This window comes from Grammomys surdaster, unplaced genomic scaffold (genome assembly GCF_004785775.1).
Source record: "Grammomys surdaster isolate TR1022 unplaced genomic scaffold, NIH_TR_1.0 184, whole genome shotgun sequence".
NCBI classification, from domain to species: domain Eukaryota; kingdom Metazoa; phylum Chordata; class Mammalia; order Rodentia; family Muridae; genus Grammomys; species Grammomys surdaster.
In genome coordinates this window covers 5,148,869-5,171,913 of record NW_021604629.1, presented here as the reverse complement: position 1 = coordinate 5,171,913, position 23,045 = coordinate 5,148,869, and the positions used below count along the sequence as shown (strand labels likewise).

Below are 23,045 nucleotides of genomic sequence, written 5' to 3'. Positions count from 1 at the left end.
ATATATATATATATATATATATATATATATATATATATATATATATAATAAAGCTAGAAAACCCTTGGAGGTCAGTGAGTAGAAAGAAACTGATGAACCTTTCCTGTGTTCATCAAAATCCCATGTTTAAACTATTTAAAGTTCCAAGTTAAAACAAAAAATAAAATCAAAGAGCAATAGATAAAATCTCTTGTATGTATGTTTTTGTAACTTAGTTAATTTAAGAGCTAGCAAACCTTATGTGTGTGTGTGTGTGTGTGTGTGTGTGTGTGTGTGTGTGTGTGTGTAGGGGGGTAACCAAGTACCTTAATTCTTGAAAAGAGTATTAGCACAAATAGAACACAGTAGGGTTACTTTGTTCATTCACTCACATATATTTGTACCAGGTGTAGTAAAGATCAGGAATCCAGCTATAATACAGTTTCAATAATAATAAAGGAACTATGAAACAAGATTGTAATCCAAATTCAAGAGAAAATCTCGGTGGTGAAACCCTTTTGTCTCTTAAAGAGCTTATGCTATTCTGACCAAATAAGAATACTTAATACTTCATCATCAGTCTTAACTTATCTCACACAACTATTCTCAAAGTAAGTAGGGGCTGGGAAGATGGCTCAGTGGTAAGAAAACTGGCTGCTTTCCCAGAGGACCAGGGTTTGATTCCTAGCCCCCACATAGTGGCTCAAAACTGTCTCTAATTTCAAAGAATCCAACACCCTCTTCTGGCCTATGAGGGCATCATGCACACATGTAACAGACATATATTCAGGCAAAACACCAATATACATAAAGTAATTTTAAAAATAAAAATATAAAGTGTATAATGAAAAGCATAACAAGAAAATGTAATATTTACCTCATCTTCAATATCAATAAATGTGCTCATATCCAGCTCCTCCGGAAATGACATACGATCATTCAGTTTAATTCTATGCATGGTTGTATAATCAAAATCAAACCTTTTCAATTGTAAGGTCAGCAGATAGGGGAAATGCAAAAACCGAAGGCCCTAAAAAGAAGCAAGTGTGGTTAGGGGGCCAAACAGACAGAATACTGAATATCATCTCAGACATAATAAAATTTACAAGTCTCTTACCTTACGAGCATCACACTTCTTCTTACAACGTTCACAAAAATATTGATTTGGGCCATCCAAGATCTCTGGTTGAATAAATGCATGCAATGCTTCTTCCTAGTTAGAAAAAAAAAGTAACTGTTTTACAATTACTTCAAACACTGTTTAAAACTGTAACTGAAATCACCAAAATTGCTATGAATAAAATTAGAACAAAATGAGCAGCAAAATATTATGATTATCATTAAAAGCTATAATAAAATTATGTTATTTCATTCTTTATAAAAATTGCTTTTGTCAATATCTTATATTCCTGCCCTCCCTCCCTCCCTCCCTCCCTCCCTTCCTTCCTTCCTGTCTGTCTTTTCTTTTCTTTTCTTTTCTTTTCTTTTCTTTTTTTTAAGTTTTTCAAGGCAGGATTTTACTAAGTACTCTTGGCTGTCCTGGAACTCACTCTGTAGACCAAGCTGTCCTGGAACTCATAGAGATCTGCCTGCCTCTGCCTCCCAAGTGCTGGCTGGGATTAAAGGCGTGTGCCACCACCATCCCATTTCTACCTAATTTCTTATTGACTTTTTACACTGTGGTGTTGGACTGAGTGAATAGAAAGGAAACGTCTTTAGAAAGTAGGCAGGTCCTGAGCTATGAAAGGGAACAAAAATGTTACCAACACCATGCTGTTGTTAGCACAAAGAACAGATCTTGTTAAGCTACAGTTTTATATGTTAAGCTATTAACAAATTATGCTTCTAAATTAGCTCCAAACTGACTATCATTCTAGGGTGACGAGCTTTGCTTTACATAGGCCATTCCCTCCCTTACATACTATGAACAATTTAACTGTTCATAGAGTTGTAGACTGTATTTTTCAGAAGTCAAAGTAGAACAAGGAGAATTCTTACATTCTTAGCTTAGCAAATACAAAGCCAGGATCATTACAATTTTATAGCACATAATCTAGGCACAAGTGCAACCAGAAGAAACATAATATGGCCCCCATCTTCTCACTGCTGGCCTATTTGCATTCTCCACAGATCCACTTTTCTTCACTACTTAACATTTGCTTTGTTTAAAATAGGGAAACCAGTGTTTCTAGGCTTTACAAATAATAAGAACTGGAACACCATACTGAGCACTATCTCCTACATCTCTGATGCTATGAGCGATTTTTGTTAGTGACACACAGTAACAGAGCAATATGTCTTCTTACAGATGGTTATATTCAGGCATCTCCGTGAGACTCTTTGCTGAGTTAGGGAAAGAACTCAAAACATCTTTATCTAAGCCACTCATTTTTTATCTAAGTCACTCCTTTTTTCATTTTCATTTCTAAGGTGATTATAAATTTGCACTTACTTGCAAGAATTGATATTACTCAAAGATACTCTGTATACATTGCCCTATTTCCTAAGAATGACATTTTGCAAACTACACAACATCAAAATGGTGATGGGGACACTAACATGATGCTCCTTCCTCATTCAAACATTCTCAAATCACTGTTTGCCACAGTCTGTGTATTAAGTTAGTTCTGTGTATTTATTATCTGTGTTGGGTCCTTTATCCAACAGGACAGCAAAGGCATTAAATAGTTTGTATATAAAGGCAGGAATTGAACAAATTCAATAACTCTAGTAATGATCAACAATGGTGCAGTTCTAAAATGTAGTCATAAAAAACATTTACATGACCAAGTTTATGCAAATGAAATCAGACAGTATGCCAACTTTTGTGACTGGCTTATTCCATCCAGCTTCATTTCCTCCTGCTTTCATTCAAATTACTGCTCCTCATTGGTATCTACAGATTATAATATAAGAATTTGTTCAATCATTTACTTGTTAAGGCAAATTTCATCTTACCTACTTTTGAATATTAAAAATAAAAATGCAACCAATATTAATGTGTAAGTTTTTATAGGAATATGAATTTACTTCTTTTGGATAAATGGCCCAGAATACAATTACTGGGAATTGTGTCAATTCCATATTCAGTTTCATAAAGATAATGTGTAATATTTACATTTATACAACCAATATAACCCAGTTTCTCTGCATTGTGAGCAGTTTTAAATTCCATTAACTATTTTGTGTGTGTGAATGTATGTGTTCGTGTACGTGTATAGGCATCTATCTCTATACAGAAGAGTCAATGTTACAAGTCTTCCTCAATCATTCTTCACCTTATTTTTAGAAACAGAGTCTTGCCAGGCGGTGGTGGCGTACGCCTTTAATCCCAGCACTTGGGAGGCAGAGGCAGGCGGATTTCTGAGTTCGAGGCCAGCCTGGTCTACAGAGTGAGTTCCAGGACAGCCAGGGCTATACAGAGAAACCCTGTCTTGAAAAAACAAAAACAAAAAACAAACAAACAAAAAAAGAAACAGAGTCTCTTACTGACCATGGGCCCACCCGCTTTGACTAGACTGGCCAGCTAGCAAACCTTAGGTATCTTGCTAATAAACATACGGTAGCCTCCTTTCTCCATCTCCCCAGCACTTTAAGTACTGGCATGTATCTCTATGTTCAATGTGAGCTCTGGGATCAAAAATCATGTTCTCACGCTTGCATAGCTAACACTTTACTAGCTCAGCCACTGTAATGATTTGTACTGTTAACTGTACTAGTGGAAGGAAATAAGATCTTCACTGTAAAATCTACATTTCCTTAATAGCTAGTTGACTGAGAATATCTTTTCTGATTCTGGCATAGGAATGCCCACTCTGATGAAATGCTAGTAATGTCTTTTGCCAAGTTTCTAAATGGACTGTGAGATTAAAAAATAAAACAAAACTGATGGCTTGAAATCATATATTTTAAATATTCCTTGGTCAGATATATGATGTGCAAATATTCTATTTCAGGAGTAAATACTTTTAATTTTGTGAGTCATATTTTTGACATTAAACATTACAGTTCTTCTGATGTCTGGATTTATATGATTTTGTTTTTACTAAAGCTTTTCATTTTATATTTAAGTCTTATGTCCATTACTACTTGAGGAAGGTATGAGCTAAGAGTCAAGGTTCACTGGCATGAGACACATGTTAATGACAGCCAGTCAGCACCATTAATTGAACATTCCATTCTACCTTTCCTGGATTATTTCTATGTCCATCAAAAACTCGTTGGGCATATTTGTATGAATCTATTTCTGGGTTTTCTGTTCAATCATACCTTTGCTAATACCAAAGCATCCTGATGACTACAGGAATATGAAAGGCTTTTTATTGCTAAGTAGCATTCAGTCTAATTTAGGTAGATCTGTTCCTTCCACTTGTTCTTTTTTTAAAAAGTATTCTGGCTATTCCAGTGCACTTAAATATGTGTTATATAAGTCTTGGTGGCCTTCAATAAGAACTGATTACAACCATGTAACTTCAGAAGAACTGGTGTCTTTACTATGCTGAATTTCCTCCCAATGTGTTTCTCCACTTAAACGCCTTTCCCAGTTTTCTGGTTTTCAGTACAGAAGTCTAATATATGTGGAATTTTGTTATTGTTGTTGCTGTTTTTCATTTGCACTTGCACTTTTTTCAGGACTGAAAGCAGTCCTATATTTTAAATTTCATTTTCACCTATTCATTACTCGTACCCTAAAATACAATGACTTTTGAATGTTTTTCTTATGACCTAAAATCTTATTAGCTTGTTATCTGCTTGTTTTAAATCTGCCTCAGGATTTTCTATATGATTGTGTATATTAAAAACCAGGAGCAGGTCAGCTTTGTTCTTGCTCCTCCTGCTTAACTGAGTTAGGCACTGAACAAATTGTTGAGAGCAAACATCATTGCTTAAGATAATCTAGACTCTACAGGCTAATATAGCCTCTATCAAGGATCTATAAAAGAAACAGGGAAGAATTCTTCTTTCCTTTTTAAGAAAAGACTATTTTGAATTCATATTTTGTTCTTAAAATGTTTAGTACAAGTGCCCTGTGAAACAATTCCTACTTGAAAATTTCCTTTTCCAAAACATTTCAGTTGTGGAGTTAATAGCTCACTGGGCATAGGGTTATTGAAAGAACCTAATTTGCACTTGGTGAGTTGCAGTTTGTATTATATAACTGGTGAATGATATTTTTTTTCATCCCCAATGCTTGGAATTTTTTTCATCTCTTTTTCTGTTTTGCTATAAGTATTTTAAAACCTACTGTTATTAAAGAAAAAACTGCTTTACTGATTACTTCTACACCTCAATTTTTTTCACTGTTTTCTGCTCTTTCATATAATTGCATTTACTGGGTATCTTCCGCTTTCCTTTTTCCAAGTTAGGTGAATCTTTAAGATTATTGACTTGAAATTTACTTCTTAAATGAACTATTCAGTGTTTTAAGTTTTCTTTTCAAAACTGTGTCACCTGTGTCTTAAAATTTGATGTTGTAATTTCATTTTTCATTCAATTACAACAGTTCTTAAAATTCCTATTGAGATTTTCTACTTGACCAATAACCATGCTCATTGTTTATTTCTGAATGTCCCATCTAACAAAATGCTGGTGCGGCTGAAGTCTTTTGTTAATTTTTTTTCTTTCTCCCTTTCTTTATGTCTGTCTGTCTGTCTGTCTTCTGTCTGTCTGTCTTTCCCTCCCTCCCTCCCTCCCTCTCTCTCTCTCTCTTTTTTGTTTTGAGGCAGGGTTTTACCGTGTAGCCCTGGCTGTTCTGGAACTCATTCTGTAGACCCAGCTGTCCCTGAACTCCCAGAGGGATCTCTGCCTCTGCCTCCCAAGTGCTGGAATTAAAGGTGCACATCACCACTGCCTGGCCTTTTGCTAATTTTCTAAGTGGATTATAAAATTACAACAACAAAACTCTGTGCTTTAAAATTTTTTATACATTTTAGATATTCCTTTGTCTGGTACATGATATGTAAATGTTCTTTTAGCCTTCAGTTTCTTCATCTCTTTCACATGGGATTCCAAGTATTTGGTTATTTTCCTATTTTTTCTGCTAGTGGTATCTATGCCAACTTCACCGTGGTTGGAAATCACATAATGTGATTAAAAAATTTAAGAGTACTTTTACAGCCCAAGCTTTGGCCTATCTGGACTGTATTTTATGGGTATTTAAATGTGTACTTTGCAGTTGGATGGAACATTTGATGTCAATTAGATTTCTATCAAATGATGGCGCTGTTGGATTCTTCTATAACTTCTTTGCCATTCTCTATATAGTTGTTTTACCTATCAATTGGCGAAGGAATAGGGTACTGAAATCTCCAACTATGACTAGAAAAAAAATTAGTTCTTAAGTGTTTTCTAAAGAAGCTTTTTCTTCACGCACTTTGCAGCTGTTATTTAGTGCATATATGTTTAGCATTGTTGTCTTGATGGTATGGAAATGTTCTAAACCAGTCCTTATCTGCCCAATACACAGCCATTCCGGATTTCTTCTGATGAATATTTGTATGACACACTACTTCCCACCATCTCAAATGTGCATGCATGTAATTCCTTCTGGACAAAATATTATTGGATTGTGTTTTTAAAAATCTACTATTTCTAAGTTGATATATTTACCCACATGTAACTAAGGTGGCCATATTATTTTCAGATTTTTATATGTGTTTTTGGTTATTGTTCCTGTTTACTTTTTTGTGCCTTCCAAGGGTTACTTTAAACATTTAAAATAAATTCTACTACTGTACCCATAGTACACTTGACTCCCTGTTCCTTCTTGATCATTGCCCTAGTTGTCAGGTGTATCAACACTATCCTTCTATCACCTCTAAGGATCCAACTGCCCCTATGTTTTTATGCCCTATCCCATTTACAGACAACTGGCTGAAATATTTTTTCTACCTGTACTAAAAAATCATATTAGATATCATTATAACTTTGGTTCAAATATAATTTAGAAGACTTGGCAAGGAAGGAAAACCTACTACATTTGTCCTAGACCCTAAGTTATTAGAGATCTTTCAATCTGTGTTCCTCAGAATCTCCATGTACCTTGAAATATTAGCAAGTGTGTGTGCCACAGAGAAAGAAGTACAAATAAAATAACTGTAACAAATTTCTCTGTTGCAGAAATTTCTGGAACATTTACAATATGTCTTCTAGCTTTCAAAAAAAAAAAAATTTACAGGTGCACAATTCCCTGTGTTCCAAGAGGATCCAGTGAGTCTTGTGAAAATGAGTGCCTACAAGCTACGGCACAGCAAAGTGCCTGAACACTGGCTACTATGAATACAATGAAGATGAGACATGTAGTATCAGCTGAAACAATTAAAAGATAATTCCATAACGAATGAGAAAAGACCTTTTTTAATTGTAAGAGATCTTAGCATTGATTGCTAAGTCTGCAATCATGCTAAAAGTCTTAAGAGGTGATTAAAAATGTTAAAAAGATGATTACAGGTGTTAAATTTGGATAACTGTTTACTTCATTCATGTTTTAACCTTAAATGTTATTGTTTATTTAAACATGAAATTAATTACTATGTCACACATTTTAGATTAAAGGAAAAATACTAAAATTTTAAATATCACTCCATATAATTGTCTGAAAAACTCCAGGTTTACCTGACTAACATATCCTTAATTCTGTGGCTTAGCAAACAAAATACACAATCATCAATGTTGTATGCATATACGTATATTTAATTTGTAAGTGTAGATAGGTGTGTGTGTTATCTGTAAATATCCAGTCATCTGGAAGGTACATACCACACTAGCGAACGCTTGGCTAGACCCATAAGGTCGGATGACCAGTGGAATATCAAGATACGTGTCGATTCTCCAGCCCTCGTAACCGCATTCTAGACACCTCACATAGTCTTTCAGTTTGCCTTGGTACAGCTCATTTATAAGATCAGCCTAAAAACAACATCCACATTTTTTAAAATGTTCCTTGTTACAAGCAATTTTAAGTTGTATCAATATATAATCTTTGGTATTAGAAGAGATACAAAATGATATTGATTTTTTAAGTTTTAGAAAGCCATATAATAAATATCTAAAATTTTAGGGAACAAAATTGACAATTGAAAAAAAAATCACCTGAAAAAGAAATTGATAAAATTAGATTATCACTAATTTAAGACAAAATGTATAAAATTAACTATTTCAATACTCTCAAATCAATAAAATTCTCAAGTAGTAAACTAGATTGTGATGAGATCAATTATCAATCACTCTGTTCTTTTTCTTTAGACTGGATCCTAATCCACACTTATCAGGCAAGTTGTTACAGAGCTAAGGAGCTGTCTGTGTTCTGAATGCCTTACACAAATACCACTAGTCTCACAGTTAATTCTGATTTATAAAATTTCACTGCTAACTTGGGCAAACAAAAATCTAAATTTTAATAATAAGCATAAAACAATTTAAAGAACGTAAGATACAAAAATTCAAACAATACCTTAGAATTAATCTCCCTCAAAATATCCTCATCTAAATGAATGCATCTCTCACCTACTTCCCACAGCAAACCGGGGCTCTTCTGACTCAAAGTAGGCAGGTAACTCCCTAAGTAATGACCTTTCATATGAATATCTTGCTTCAAATTCTTGTTATCAAATTTTAGGAAGTCAGTAGGGATGCCTCAGCTGATCTTAATGAAGTGCTGACTCACAGAGAGGAATGTGAACAAGGAGGAAGGGTAACTTCAGACCTATGAAGAAGAAACAGCCCCTAATACCATTTATGTAAAATTACTCAATCCCATAGGGCTACACAGAGAAACCACCAGGTTGTTTAAATGGCTTTTTATCATTTTTCAAGTGAAAAACAGATCAGAGAGAACACATACTAACAGTTTCCTTCCTCATAAATTTACATCTTTTGAAATGTCCAGGACGGATCTACACACCTTCAGAATGGATCCACCAAAGCTGCCTACTCTAATACAACTGACTTGATGGACCCTTCTTCATTTTCCTGCCTCAGTCAGGTCTTCTGCATCTAGGATTTTGGCTCAAACTAGTATCCAAAAAAAAAAAAAAAATCTGGTATTTCTCCACAAATTTTTGTTTTACAAACCAACAGTTACAAAACAATACTTATTCCTATTTATAAATTCTCTTATATATTTTCTATTCATCTTTTAAAAGTTCAGGTATAGGCCTGTTTTCAGAATGTACAAATGGGTCCCACCTATTGTTTAAAAGATTCTCTTCCAAGCCATCGGAATATATTCCAATCAAAGGTCAGGTCCTCGTGCCTGCCACCTTAGGACCTCTTCCTCTTTCATCTCTGGGCTGCCCTATTATACTCAGTCTATACTCCCATTCACATGGAATCCCATACAGCCAAGCCACTCTGTGAGTTAGGTCAGATAAATAAGGACCTTAAATGTCAAAGCATATGACTATACCTGACTGGTCAAAATGAATATAAAGCTTGATGAATATACTGTATAATATGGTACAAATTATCATTTATTTAAAAAAAGGAAAAACTACTCAAAAGCCACCCTCCCAACAATATAAAAGTGAAAAAGATTTTCTTGCTCATATAGCCCAAATTCCATTATTTTGATGATGAATGTGCTAACTAGTTTTATATTAACTCAACACAAGCTACAGTCATCAAAGAGAAAGGAACCTCAATTGAGAAAATGCCACCATAAGCTCTAGCTATAGGCAGGCTTGTAGAGTATTTTCTTAATTAGTGATGGATGGGGGAGAGCCCAGCCCATTGTAGGTGGCACCATTCCTGGGCTGGTGGTTCTGGGTTCTGTAAGAGAGCAGGCTGAGGAAGCATGGGGAGAGCAAGCTAGTAAGCAGCACTCTTCCATGGCCTCTGTATTAGCTCCTGCCTCCAGGTTCCTGCCCTGTTTGAGTTCCTGTCCTGACTTCCTTCAATGATAGACTATGATATGGAAGTGTAAGTCAAATAAACCCTTTCGTCCCCAAGATGCTTTTGGTCATGGTGTTTCATCTCAGCAGCAGAAACCATAACTAAGACAATGAGGAAACCAAGGTTTGGAGTGGTTTGATGAAGATGCTTCAGACTCAGTCAACAGCACACAAGAGTCTAGTAATTTAACTTCCAACTATAGCAGATCAGTGCCTAAGTCTTAAAACATTCCAACAAAATAAAAGTAATTTTAAGATACTAAATGCCTTCTTAACACTTAGTCCCTTCACCTTGAGAGAGAGAATTTACCTGTTCTGTTTGCTTCCATTTCTGTTCCAAAGCATCAAACATAACACGGCACAGTTCTTGTACATCATGCTGTTGCCAAGCTATTTAATATAAAATTTAATTAAAAATAGTATCAGACAGTATACAATGTGTTACTGTTTCAACATAAATACAAACACGGACAAGTCTATTTTAAGATGTTTTAAGAACATAGGAAGACATATTGAAGTCATGAAAGGACAATCACAGGAAAATAATCAAACCAGTGTTGTTTAATCTTTGTGGCACTGCAATGCTTTTAAATTTGTATTGTAAAGAAATGTGTTAGACACCCCACATTAAGGACATTTCTCTCTGCATCAGACAAAACCACAACCAATGTAGAGCTATGGAGTCCAGACCTAATGGACGTATCTGTGACATGTTTATAATAACATTTAATGAGAAAAGAGGCCATAAATTTTTTGTTTTGTTTTTCAAGACAGGGTCTGTGTGGCCCTGGCTCTTCTGCAACTCACTCTGTAGACCAGGCTGGTCTCAAAATTATAGAGATCCACCTCCCTCTGCCTTCCTAGTACTGGGACCAAAGATATGTGCCACCACTACACAGCTAAGAAAAGAGGCCATGAATTTTAAAGAGAGCAAGGAGAGGACTATAAGAGGGTTTAAAGGGAGGAAAGAAGACAGAGAAATGATGTAATTACACTATAATCTCAAAAAGCAATAAAAAGAAATAGTATTTTTTAAAGTTACAAAGTTAAAAAAAAATTGCTCCTTTTTAGTGAAGTTTTTTTTTTTCCCAGTATCTTTATCATGCCAAAAAATATGTTTGGGGAAAAAAAACTATGAAAAATTTTAAACTAATTAAAAAATAGAACATACCAAATTTAATTATAGGAGAATCTTAATTAGTTAAAATTATCTCTCAGATATTAAGTAATTAAAAATAAATTACTTTAACTCCAAACAAAAAGCAAAGATAAGTTTCATGTAAAGATAATTAAGTTATTGATGTGTTACACAGGCATGACACTATAGTCCAGAAGTCTCTGAACACTAGAAGTTGTTATCATTAAAACAATTATTTACCCTCACTGCTATCCCATCCAAAGCTCCTTGTAACATCTGTGGTCTCAATTGCTCTCTTTTTGCTGGTTTGTAACAAAACAAAAAGCCGTTGAAGCTGGTATGGGATGCTTGTCACAGGATCTTCTTCAGATTCTTCAAATTCCCACCTAGGAGGAGGAGATCATGTTAATTATATCAAATTATTTCATTCTTTAAAACATAATTAACAACAAAATTATCACATAAGATCTTAATTCTAGGCAATACACAGAATTTGGATATTAACTAAAACTAAGACTAATCAGTCTTTCTCTAATTTACAAATTGAAAACTAAACAAAAGGCACAAGGCAGCTCCTGTCTTGAGAATAAAACACAAAGCTCACTTAAATGTAAGGATCAGATCTGAATCTGATGAAAACTTTGTCCTAATAAGTAATTCACACACACACAAAAAATGTAGACTATCCACTGACAAAACATTAAAACCCAAACTGGATAAAAACATACGACAAGTAACACCAACTTTCAATACATACGTTTTCAGAGAATTACAAAGGAGAACAGAAGAAGTTAAAAACAGATTAAATCAATTAAGAATCATATTGATCAATTATAATGTATGAGTCTTATTTGGATCTGACTTACACAAATGGCTCAAAAGTTATGTGGCTATCACCAGAGCTCAAACACTGAGCTGTTCTATCACAGATGAAATGAAGCTATGCCTGCCAAGTCATCGGGATGGAAGTTTACATACAGAGCAGTGGTTCTCAACCTTCCTAATGTTGCATCCCTTTAAGACAGCTCCTCATGTTGTGGTGACCCCCAATCCCAAAATTATTTTCATTGCTACATCATAACTTTAATTTCATTATCATGAATCGTAATGTAACTACCTGATATGTAGGATATCTCATGTGTGACCTCTGTGAAAGGGTTATTCAACACCCCACCCCCAAGGGGTTGTGACCTACACGTTAGGAACCACTGATATAGAAAGATGAGATTACCTATTGGGGCCATTCAAAGCTGGGTAATGAATACACATGGACTCGTGGTACTATTTCCTCATTTTTAAATGTTTCAAATATTCAACTATAGAACATTTTAAAAAGCTATTAATGGGGTTGTAGAGATGGATCAGTGGTTAAGAGCACTGGCTGTTACTCTAGAGCACCAGGGTTCAATTTCCAGCATTCACATGGCAGCTCACAACTGTCTGTAACTTATGTTCCAGTGAATCTGACTTCCTCATACAGACATACATGCAGGCCAAAGGCCAATGCAGATAAAATTTAAAAAGCTATTAAGTAAATAAAATAATCCCAGTAGAATTTTATTCTCACAAATTTCTAAGTGATCATCTAGGTCTAGCTACAGGGACTCCCAGATAAAAACTTAGGATCATATGGCAGAGAAAAGACCCCAGTTGGTTACTATACCCTGGAGTTCTTAAGGTGATTCTATATTTAATAAAGCAAAATGTAACCCTTCCAAACATTAAGGATACTATTAATGGTGTCCTGTCTAAAACTGGTGATGCTAAGATCACTCCACTACTCTCTATTTTCCTTTTTAGTTTCAAAAGAGGATTGACTATTAATTTTCCTACTTTCCAGTTTACAAATAGTTTTGATTTGATTCCATACCTCTGCTAAGTGTTCAATTGTTTTTCTATTATTGTTTTTCTTTTCTAGAGGTTGTACCTGTGTGGCTTTGCCCCCTTTACCCATGGGCAAACCCTTTAACCTCTAATTCACTTTTCTTCTCTATCCTATTTCTGAGATCACATGTGCTTTAACTTTCCTGTATACTCATTCAGTCACTAGCCTCTCCTATTAGTTATCCTTATGGAAGGTTTTTAGGATTGACATTACAGGATCTCAAATTTTCATTACAACCTTAAAAGGTTATAAATTTTGTTGGGACTTGAGATTTCACAGGTTATATAGCCAGATACTTTGTTGGCACATTCAATTCTCCCCATTCTTTTACTACTAAAAAGGTTGCCAGAGTGTCATCTCAAGTTTTCACTCAGAAACACCAGAACTACCCACAATTGCCATTCTGACCTCACGCATCCCAGGTTGGATTAATCACAGGCCCTCCAAAGGATTTCTTTCAAATCACTCTTTGAACCTGCACTACATAAGCTTTCTTAATAATTCATAGAATGCATCACAAGCCTTCAAGTCAACAACGAAGAGTCTATGTGGGCCATACACAAAGGATGAAAGTACAACTTCATCTGGCATTGTGGTGCTGCTCCCGTGCAGTCCAGTGCGGGCCCTAGGTCCATCTACACTCAGTATCAGTGCTCTCAGGCTTGGCTCTGCTGTCACCTGCTGTAAACTTCCATCTATAACCTCAATGTCAAAAGTCCTCCTCATTGAATCTGTGTTTTAACCCTCATCCCTACTCACAGTGGCCTTCACTGGCCCCCAAAGGCTTCCGTACTCAGTTCTTGGATTCACATGAAGGCTGTTCTCATGGCTGGTTCCCTTCCTCACTGTCTAAAACTGTGACCCCGCTCAACATTTCCTCTAAAAGTTACTCTTTCTACTTTGCTTTATTACCTCGCTTGGCATACAGGGCTTGTAAAATGAACTTATTTATACAGGCTCTCCATGGAAGCTCTGAAGGGGGAACTCAAGTCTTATTATAACACTGAACTCTGTGTCTGATATAACTCATGGTAATGCAGTCAGTGTCCAAGGAATGCTTGCTACCCAATAGCCCATTCTACAGAGCTGCAAATTTGCAGCCTACCTTCAGAGTTTCAGAACACACAGTTAAACAAGCACCTAGGATGCTGTTGGGAGCCGACTCTGAGCAGAAAGCGGCTGTCATTTTTGCAGCCATCTCGAGCCATATACTCTGACAAGAGACTTGTTTTCAACAGCCTACAACAGCTGAGCACACTCTGATAATTATCTTGCTTTTCTTACATATCTTGTTTTGTTGTTTATTGCCCCTAGCTGCAGGGTGCATGTGGTAAAATGTCTTCAGCTGCGTTCCCCTGCTTGTGCTTATATATACCCATGATTTCCTTTCAAAAAAGGCGAGACTTGAGGCGAGACTCGAGAAGAGACGAGAATAGAATAGACCAGACTCCCTGTCTTGTCTCGATTCTTCGAGTCTCCGTCCCCACTCTCTCTCTTGCTAGGCCCTGACCAATGGACCAGAGCAGCAGAACGGGCCGTTACAAAGTGGCGCTCAACGCGAGGCAGCAAGAATGAGAGACCCAGTGAGGGACGTTACCAGAAGAAGGGTTGACTGAAAACTCAGAAGTGAAACAGAGGTGATTGCTGTGGGAACCTGCCATGTGGAGACCAGTAGGTCATAGTAATGATAATGGGGCAAGAAATATGTCAGCCTGAATTCAACTTTCTGTTTTTGTTTTGTTGTTTGCTGCTTACGTATGTTGTCTGCTTCTGTTTTGCTGTTTAAATGTTGTTTTTCATGTTCAAAAGAAAAAGAAAAGCATAGAATCCAAAATATGACCAAAGATTGAAGTAATCGATTTGTCAGAGCCAGATTGTGCTGACCTAGGGGAAGAGGCAGCCAAAAATTACGACCCTGAATGGCCCTCTTCCCGAAGGCCCCCTCCCTGTGCTCCTCCACCTCCAGATGCTCCTGCTATGGAGATGGCGGTTGAAGATCACAGAAAGGAGTTGCAGGACAAAATTTCTTTTCTTAAACAACAAATTTCTCTTCTTAAACAACAAATAGAATTAGAGGAAGAGTATCAAGACTTAATTAATCAGCTACAAAAATTAAAGACAGGGAAGAGGTCTCGAGAAGACAAAGAAATTTCCTCAGGTCCTCGAGTTCCTCAACCCAGAGTCCAAAGGCAGCCCCTGTCCTCTGGTTTTACAGATCAGCCAGAGGAGGGAGAGGCTGAGGTTTTCCCTATATCAGAGACTAGAGATGCTCAAGGGGTTGCGTGGAGACATCACACAGGGTTTAATTTTCAAATTATTAAAGAATTAAAAAATTCAATGGCACAATACGGTGCCACTGCTCCCTTTACTCTTGCACTCTTAGACTCTGTTGCAGAGGAGTGGCTGACTCCTGGTGATTGGAATACTCTAGTGAGAGCAGTTCTTAGTGGTGGTGACTATCTTATTTGCAAATCAGAGTATCACGAGAATTGTAAAGAGACAGCTAGGAGAAACATTCAGGCAGGTAATGGTTGGTTCTTTGAAGTCTTAGTAGGAGAAGGGCAATTTGCTTCTAGTGATAACCAGATGCAATATGACCCAGGCTTATTCGCTCAAATTCAAAATGCAACCATGAAGGCTTGGCGCAAACTCCCGGTAAAGGGAGACCCTGGTGCATCTTTGACCTCAGTTAGACAAGAGCCTGACGAAAGACTTTCTGATTTTGTTCATCGATTAATGACAACAGCAGGAAGGATTTTTGGTAATGCAGAGGCAGGTGTAGATTATGTGAAACAACTTGCTTATGAAAATGCCAATCCTGCCTGCCAAGCGGCCATTAGACCCTATAGGAAAGAGGCAGACCGTACTGGATATATCAGACTCTGTTCTGACATAGGGCCCTCCTACCAACAAGGCTTAGGTATGGCAGCCGCCATGCAAGGGCAATCGGTAAGAGATTTTTTTGGCAAGCAGAGACAAAAAGGCCTGTTTTAAATGTGGCAAGCCTGGACACTTTGCAAAAGATTCCAAGGCAGAAAATGAGTTAACCCAGAGACAGCCCAGGAAACAGCCTGGGCTATGCCCACGTTGCAAACGTGGAAGGCATTGGGCTAGTGAGTGTAGGTCCAAGACAGATGCACAAGGAAACACCCTTTGCCATAATCAGGGAAACGGGAACAGGGGCCAGCCCCAGGCCCCAAGCTAACACAAGCCAAAACAGGCTTATGGGGCAGTCAGTATCATACCAGCAAACAACAACCCCTTTCAGAACTTAAGTCGAGCAACCCTAGGAAGCGCAGGACTGGACCTCAGTTCTGCCACCCACACAGTATCAACCCCAGAAATGAGACCTCAGGCCTTACCCACTGAAGTGTTTGGACCACTCTATCCAAATGTGTTTGGCCTGATAGTGGGAAGAAGCAGTGCTACTATGCAGGGACTACAAATTTTTCCTGGAGTTATAGACAATGATTATCAAGGTGAGATTAAGGTAATGGCCAAGGCAATACAGAATATAGTCACTATTCCTACAGGAAGGAGGATAGCTCAACTATTGTTACTTCCATTGATCCCTACTAATCACAAATATAAGAGTCCTAAGAGAGGGGATCAAGGCTTTGATTCCTCTGATGCATACTGGGTACAGCCTATAGTTAAACAAAAACCTGTGATGACAATATTGCTCGATGGGAAGGCATTCCAAGGTTTGGTTGATACAGGAGCTGATGTGACGATTATCAAACAAAGCGATTGGCCTGCCACTTGGCCTCTGACCCCAACTTTAACCAATTTAAGGGGTATTGGCCAAAGTCAAAATCCACACAGCAAAGCTCTAAGGTGCTGACAATGGAAAGATAAAGAAGGGAATACAGGGAATATACAACCCTATGTCATCCCGGGCCTTCCCATTAATCTCTGGGGCAGAGATCTGTTATCCCAGTTGGGATTGATTATGTGCAGCCCTAATGAAGTAATCACGGCTCAAATGATAAACTCTGGATTTTCTCCAGGGAAAGGATTAGGAAAAAGTGAAGATGGGATTACTCATCCTATTGAGGTCCATGGTAACTCTGGAAAAAGAGGCTTGGGGTATTTTGGATGGAGGCTATTGATTCAGCTGCACCCCTAGGGCGTTGTGCCGATTCCATCACCTGGAAGGAGGACTCGCCCATCTGGGTGGATCAGTGGTCCCTAACCATCGAAAAATTACAAGCTGCTCAATTGCTAGTGCAGGAGCAATTACAGGCAGGACATTTAGAAGAGAGTAACTCTCCCTGGAATACCCCAATATTTGTCATTAGGGAAAAGTCAGGAAAGTGGAGATTGTTGCAAGACTTGAGGGCTGTTAACGCGACCATGATTCTGATGGGGAGCCTTACAACCTGGGCTGCCCACACCAGTGGCCATACCTTTAGGCTATTATAAAATAGTTATAGATTTAAAAGACTGTTTCTTTATTATCCCTTTGCATCCTAACGATAGAAAGCGCTTTGCTTTTAGTGTTCCCACTATAAACTTTAGAGAACCTATGAAAAGATATCAATGGAAGGTCTTGCCTCATGGTATGGCTAACAGTCCTACCTTGTGCCAAAAGTTTGTGGCTTCCGCCATAGAGAGTGTTAGAACCATGTGGAAGCAAATCTACATGATTCACTTCATGGATGATATTTTAATAGCGGGAAAAGATGGAAAACAGGTACTCCAGTGCTTTGATCTTAAAACAGCTTTACAGACTGCATGGTTACAAATAGCACCAGAGGGCTGGTGAGATGGCTCAGAGGTTAAGAGCACTGACTGCTCTTCTAGAGGTCATGAGTTCAAATCCCAGCAACCACATGGTGGCTCACAACCATCTACAATGAGATCGATGCCCTCATATGGGTGTCTGAAGACAGCTACAGTGTACTTACATTACATATAATAAATAAATAAATCTTAAAATAGAAATAGTAAAAAACAACCGTTAAAAACAAAACAAAACAAAACAAAACAAAAAAACAAATAGCACCAGAAAAGGTACAATTACAAGATCCATATACTTAGGATTTCAGATTAATGGTCCACGTATTATTAACAGTAAGGCTACCTTGAGGACTGATTCCCTTAAGACACTTAATCATTTTCAAAAACTGTTGTGAGACATTAATTGGCTACAACCATATTTGAAACTTACGACAAGAGAGTTGAAACCTTTGTTTGACATTCTCAAAGGAGATCCTGACCCTAAGTCTGGCAGGGCTCTAACAGAGGAGGGTGAAAAGCCTTATGGAAGGTTGAGAATGCTATTTCATCCCAATTTGTAACTCATATTAATTATTCTAAGCCTTTACATTTTCTTATTTTTAACACTAAACTAACTCCTACTGCAGTTTTTTGGCAAACTGCACCCATATTATGGGTTCATCTTCCCTCATCCCCTAAAACGATTCTTTATCCATACTATGCAGCTGCAGCAGATATGATTATGTTAGGCAGAGATAACAGTCAAAAATATTTTGGAAAAGATCCTGATGTCATAGTACAACCATATACAAGACATCAGGTTAATTGGCTTATGCAGAGTTCTGAAGTTTGGCCTATAGCATGTGCTTCATTTGGTGGTCAACTAGATAACCACTATCCGCCAGACAAATTAGTTCAATTTTGTAATCGCCATGCATTTTTTTTTCCATCTTGTACTGCACATGCACCTATAAAGGAAGCATTGCTAGTTTTCACTGATGGGTCCTCATCAGGAACGGCTGCTTTTGCCTTTAAGGATCAAGTAATTTCCTTTGCTACATCAGCTGTGTCAGCTCAACTGGTTGAATTACATGCTGTTGTTGCTGTGTTTCAAGCATTTCCAAATCAAACCATTAATATTTACAGAGATAGTTCACATTTAGCTCAATCTATTCCTCTGCTAGAAACTGCTGTGCAAATAAAGCACTCCTCAGAAGCAGCCGATTTGTTTTTACAGTGTCAACAATTAATTTTGAGGAGAAAGTGTAAATTCTTTATAGGACACCCGAGAGCCCACACTGGGCTACCAGGTCCTCTCGCTGAAGGAAACACCAAGGCAGATCTAGCCACTCATATAGCAGCAGTGACTTTATCAGATCTGCCATCTAACTTAGAACAGGCCATAAAGGCTCAAGAGTTACATCACCCTAATTCTAAAACTTTAAAGGTCATGTTTAAAATTACCAGAGAACAAGCTAGACAAATTGTCAAACAATGTCAATCATGTGTTAAACTTTTACCAGTTCCTCATTTAGGTGTGAATCCAAAGGGACTGATACCAGTCTCTGGCAAATGGATGTTACCCATTATAATGAATTTGGAAATCAAAAATATATACATGTATGTGTAGATACATACAGTGGTTTCATTTATGTGACATTACAAATTGGAGAAGCAAGCAAACATGTGATCAATCATATGCTTGCTACAATTGCTATATTGGGTGTGCCAAAACAGATCAAGACTGACAATGGCCCAGGTTATACAAGCTCCAGTTTCCACCAATTTTGTGAAAAATTGGGAATACTACATAAAACGGGTATTTCATATAATCCACAGGGCCAAGGTATGGTAGAAAGGGCACATCAAACCATTAAATGTCAATTTGAAAAAATTAAAAATGGGGAATGGTACCCTACTAAGGGATCCCCCAGAAATATCCTTCATCACATGCTCTTTATTTTAAATTTTTTAACTTTGGATTCTGAAGGAAAATCTGCTGCAGATAGATTCTGGCATCCTGATACCAAAAAGAATTTTGCAACAGTCCTCTGGAAAGACCCATTAACTGGAACCCGGAATGGGCCAGATCCAGTGCTTATCTGAGGAAGAGGTTCTGTCTACATATATTCCCAAACGGCAGATGCCGCACGCTGGCTGCCAGAGAGACTGATTAAACAAATAGACAACAATAACAAATCCAGGGAGGAGAAACCCCCTGAGAAGCGTATTTTTTCTTTACAGGAAACACGAAGATGCTTCACAATTGTCTTCAAACAGGAGCGGATTAATAAGCATACTGGACTTGAGAAGTTCTCAGTGTGGAAGAAGACATCACCACCCACACCTCCAGGGTGGCTCTATTGGACTTTTGGTTCCCTGATTTATAATTTAGTGGGGTACATTGTTTAGACTCAGGAGAAAACCCATTACCACAGTTACTATAATTGTTTTTGGGGTTTAGGATTGACTGGGACAGGAATGGGGATTTTCTTTATTTATTTTGTTAAGATCAAAGCTATGATTAGTTCTGTACTTCTATAGATTTAGATTTAGAAAGAATGGAATCTGTTATAATGCATTTGTAAAATTCATTATCCTTCTTAGCTGAAATAGTGCTACAGAATAGAAGAGGCTTATACTTTTTACTCCTCCAACAGAGGAGTTATGTGCTACCCTAAAAAGAGTGTTGCTTTTGCAATAACCATTCAGGCATTGCTCAGTCTCTTGTCTCTTGGGTTCACGATGTTCAACAAACTGATGGCTTTTGTATGACAATAGATAGACGCTATTCAAATGAAACCCATACAGGTCCGTTATTACAGGCTGGAAGTAGGGGACTCCAAAACCTCTGTCATCAAGACTGACGTGGATTAACCCCTTACTTACGCACTAAGCTGGATAGTCAATGACAGGTAAGAGAACACTTCAAGACCCTTGCCCCAAACTGGGAGGTCTCACCATCCTAAGACAGGAGCTCAAACAATGGCTGTTGAGTATCCAGAGATGGGAAAGGGAGGCTGGGGTCCTTTGTTCCAACCTAAGACAGGCACAGTTTCCGTAAGTTTTCCCAGCCTTCCCTTTTGAAAACAAATTTTAAAAGGGGGACCTGTTGGGAGCCGACTCTGAGCAGAAAGCGGCTGTCATCTTTGCAGCCATCTCGAGCCATATACCCTGACAAGAGACTTGTTTTCAACAGCCTACAACAGCTGAGCACACTCTGATAATTATCTTGCTTTTCTTACATATCTTGTTTTGTTGTTTATTGCCCCCAGCGTGGTAAAGCGTTTTCAGCTGCGTTCCCCTGCTTGTGCTTATATATACCCATGATTTCCTTTCAATAAAGGCGAGACTCGGGGCGGGAGAGACTGGGGCGGGAGAGACTGGGGCGGGAGAGACTGGGGCGGGAGAGACTCGGGGCGGGAGAGACTCGGGGCGGGAGAGACTCCGCATCTCCGTCCCCACTCTCTCTTTTGCTAGGCCCTGACCCGCGGACCAGAGCAGCAGAATGGGCTGTTACAGGATGCCAAGTAGATTTGTGGCAGCAGGCAACTGTCTTGGAGTACTTAAATCTTCCCAGCAGGTTCTAGCCCATCCCGGCCTCTGCAACCCACCCTAATCACTGCCAACAGCTATAGCACAGGAACAACAGCGACGGGATCCTGGTACCTACAGTATGGTCTCAGCAGTATCTGTATATTTAGTAACTGATTTTACCAAATGGTGATAACAACAGATAGTTCACAGCTATTATGAGAAGTAGGTGAGCATATAAAAGTGCTCCCAAGAGTCCTAACACTTCAGGGAACACTAACTATTATTCTCTATGATATCTAAACGTTTCCTTATAATGTCCTCTTTCTTGTCAACCTGGCCCAAACACACCTACTCCATGACCTATTTAAGCCCTATCTATTTCACTAAGCCATTTATTTCTTCATGTTTCACTAATATCTCTCCTCTTTCAGCTCTTGTGGCACTTAGCTGACTCTAAATGTTACTTAAATTATTTCAAAATACACAGGTGGTTATTATAGATCATAAATTACTTGAAAACAAAGATCTTACTTTTCCTTCCTCTCTATCCTCTCAAGAACCTAGAATATTTAACTATTGCTGGGCAACAAATAATAATGAATTAAAAGAATCTGCTTCTATAAGCAATTCAGAGAACAAGCTTACAAGTGGACATACAGTGAGAACATGAGCAATACAACCACTACTATTACAACTTTAAAGAGAATTCAAATGTATACTTTATAATTTCAACAGTGCCACTTGAAAGGAACAGAAAAAGGAAAAAGAATCAGTTTACTTAGACTTTAAAAGTCTAATTTGCTGGGCAATGTGGCACATGCCTTTAATCCCAGCATTTGAACAGGTGGATTTCTGTGAGTTCAAGGCCAGCCTGGTCTACAAGAGTGAGTACCAGGACAACCAGGGCTACACAGAAAAAATCTGTTTGGAAAACAAAACAAAACAAAACAAGAAACTCCCTAAGATACAGATACTTTTAGTATACTAAGCAAAAGTATATGAATTGTATTATAAATGCTCATAAAAATGGCTGAGTTTTACTAGACATGGACTTCTTCTATAAAGCATTTAAATTATCTAGTCTTAGAAGTATACATACACATTTAAACAAGTTATGTTGTATTTTAATTAGATAGTTTATGAGTTCAAAAATAACACTGAATTCTTAAATTTAGAGGGGGAAGAAAATCAATGCATATATTCTGGATTCTCCCAAAATCAGACACCCCTTTCCCTATAAAAGCAGTAAAACTATGAATGGGGACATTCAATAATTTGATCCTTTCCTATCTGGTCATTTCTGATTCTTCCTCCCCATTGCTTTTATATGTCAGTCTTTCAGAAGATTCTTGTTCATATATAAGAAGTCATCTTATAAAGTAAGAAATACCCCAAATATTACAAGTAAGTCTATGAAGGTAAATTTAATTTATTATTTAAAAACCGTACTTTTATTCTTACTTTTACTTATAGAACATTTTTCAAATACTTACTTATATAGTGCATTCCTAAATTCAGGAGTCATAAAAAGTGTTTGCAAAAGGCTATTCAAATAGCACGTCATTGCCTGGTTTACTAATCCCACATAACCTTTAAAGAGAAAATACAAATACAGACACATCAGCACTTGGGCTAAAACACTACAAAAAATATGTAATGGGCAAGACTGCTTAATTGGAAATTCTATTTTTTTTTTCAATGCCACTTAAGAAAGTTCTCTTCTGTAGTATGTTTTAGGTAAACTTTGTTTCTCAGGGGGACTTTGTTTCTCAACAAAAGTCAGGATACTTTGTTACCAAGATACAAATACATATTATATGGTATTTAACAAGATATTAAGAATAATACATGTAGTATACTAGGTTTTATTAAAGTGCAAATAATCTTATTCCTT

At 37.5% G+C, this 23,045-nt stretch overlaps 1 protein-coding gene across 2 annotated transcripts in view; it reads right to left on the bottom strand.

The window, feature by feature from the left end:
* Positions 1-23,045, bottom strand: part of Usp47 (ubiquitin specific peptidase 47) — a 91,544-nt gene that overhangs the window by 32,236 nt on the left and 36,263 nt on the right. For both annotated transcript variants that reach the window (XM_028768005.1, XM_028768004.1), the window contains exons 5-10: positions 22,645-22,741; positions 11,248-11,393; positions 10,180-10,259; positions 7,738-7,887; positions 1,097-1,192; positions 857-1,009 (exon numbers count right to left, since the gene is read on the bottom strand). In XM_028768005.1, coding sequence (XP_028623838.1) covers positions 857-1,009; positions 1,097-1,192; positions 7,738-7,887; positions 10,180-10,259; positions 11,248-11,393; positions 22,645-22,741 — 722 coding nt within the window. The remainder of the gene's footprint in view (positions 1-856; positions 1,010-1,096; positions 1,193-7,737; positions 7,888-10,179; positions 10,260-11,247; positions 11,394-22,644; positions 22,742-23,045) is intronic.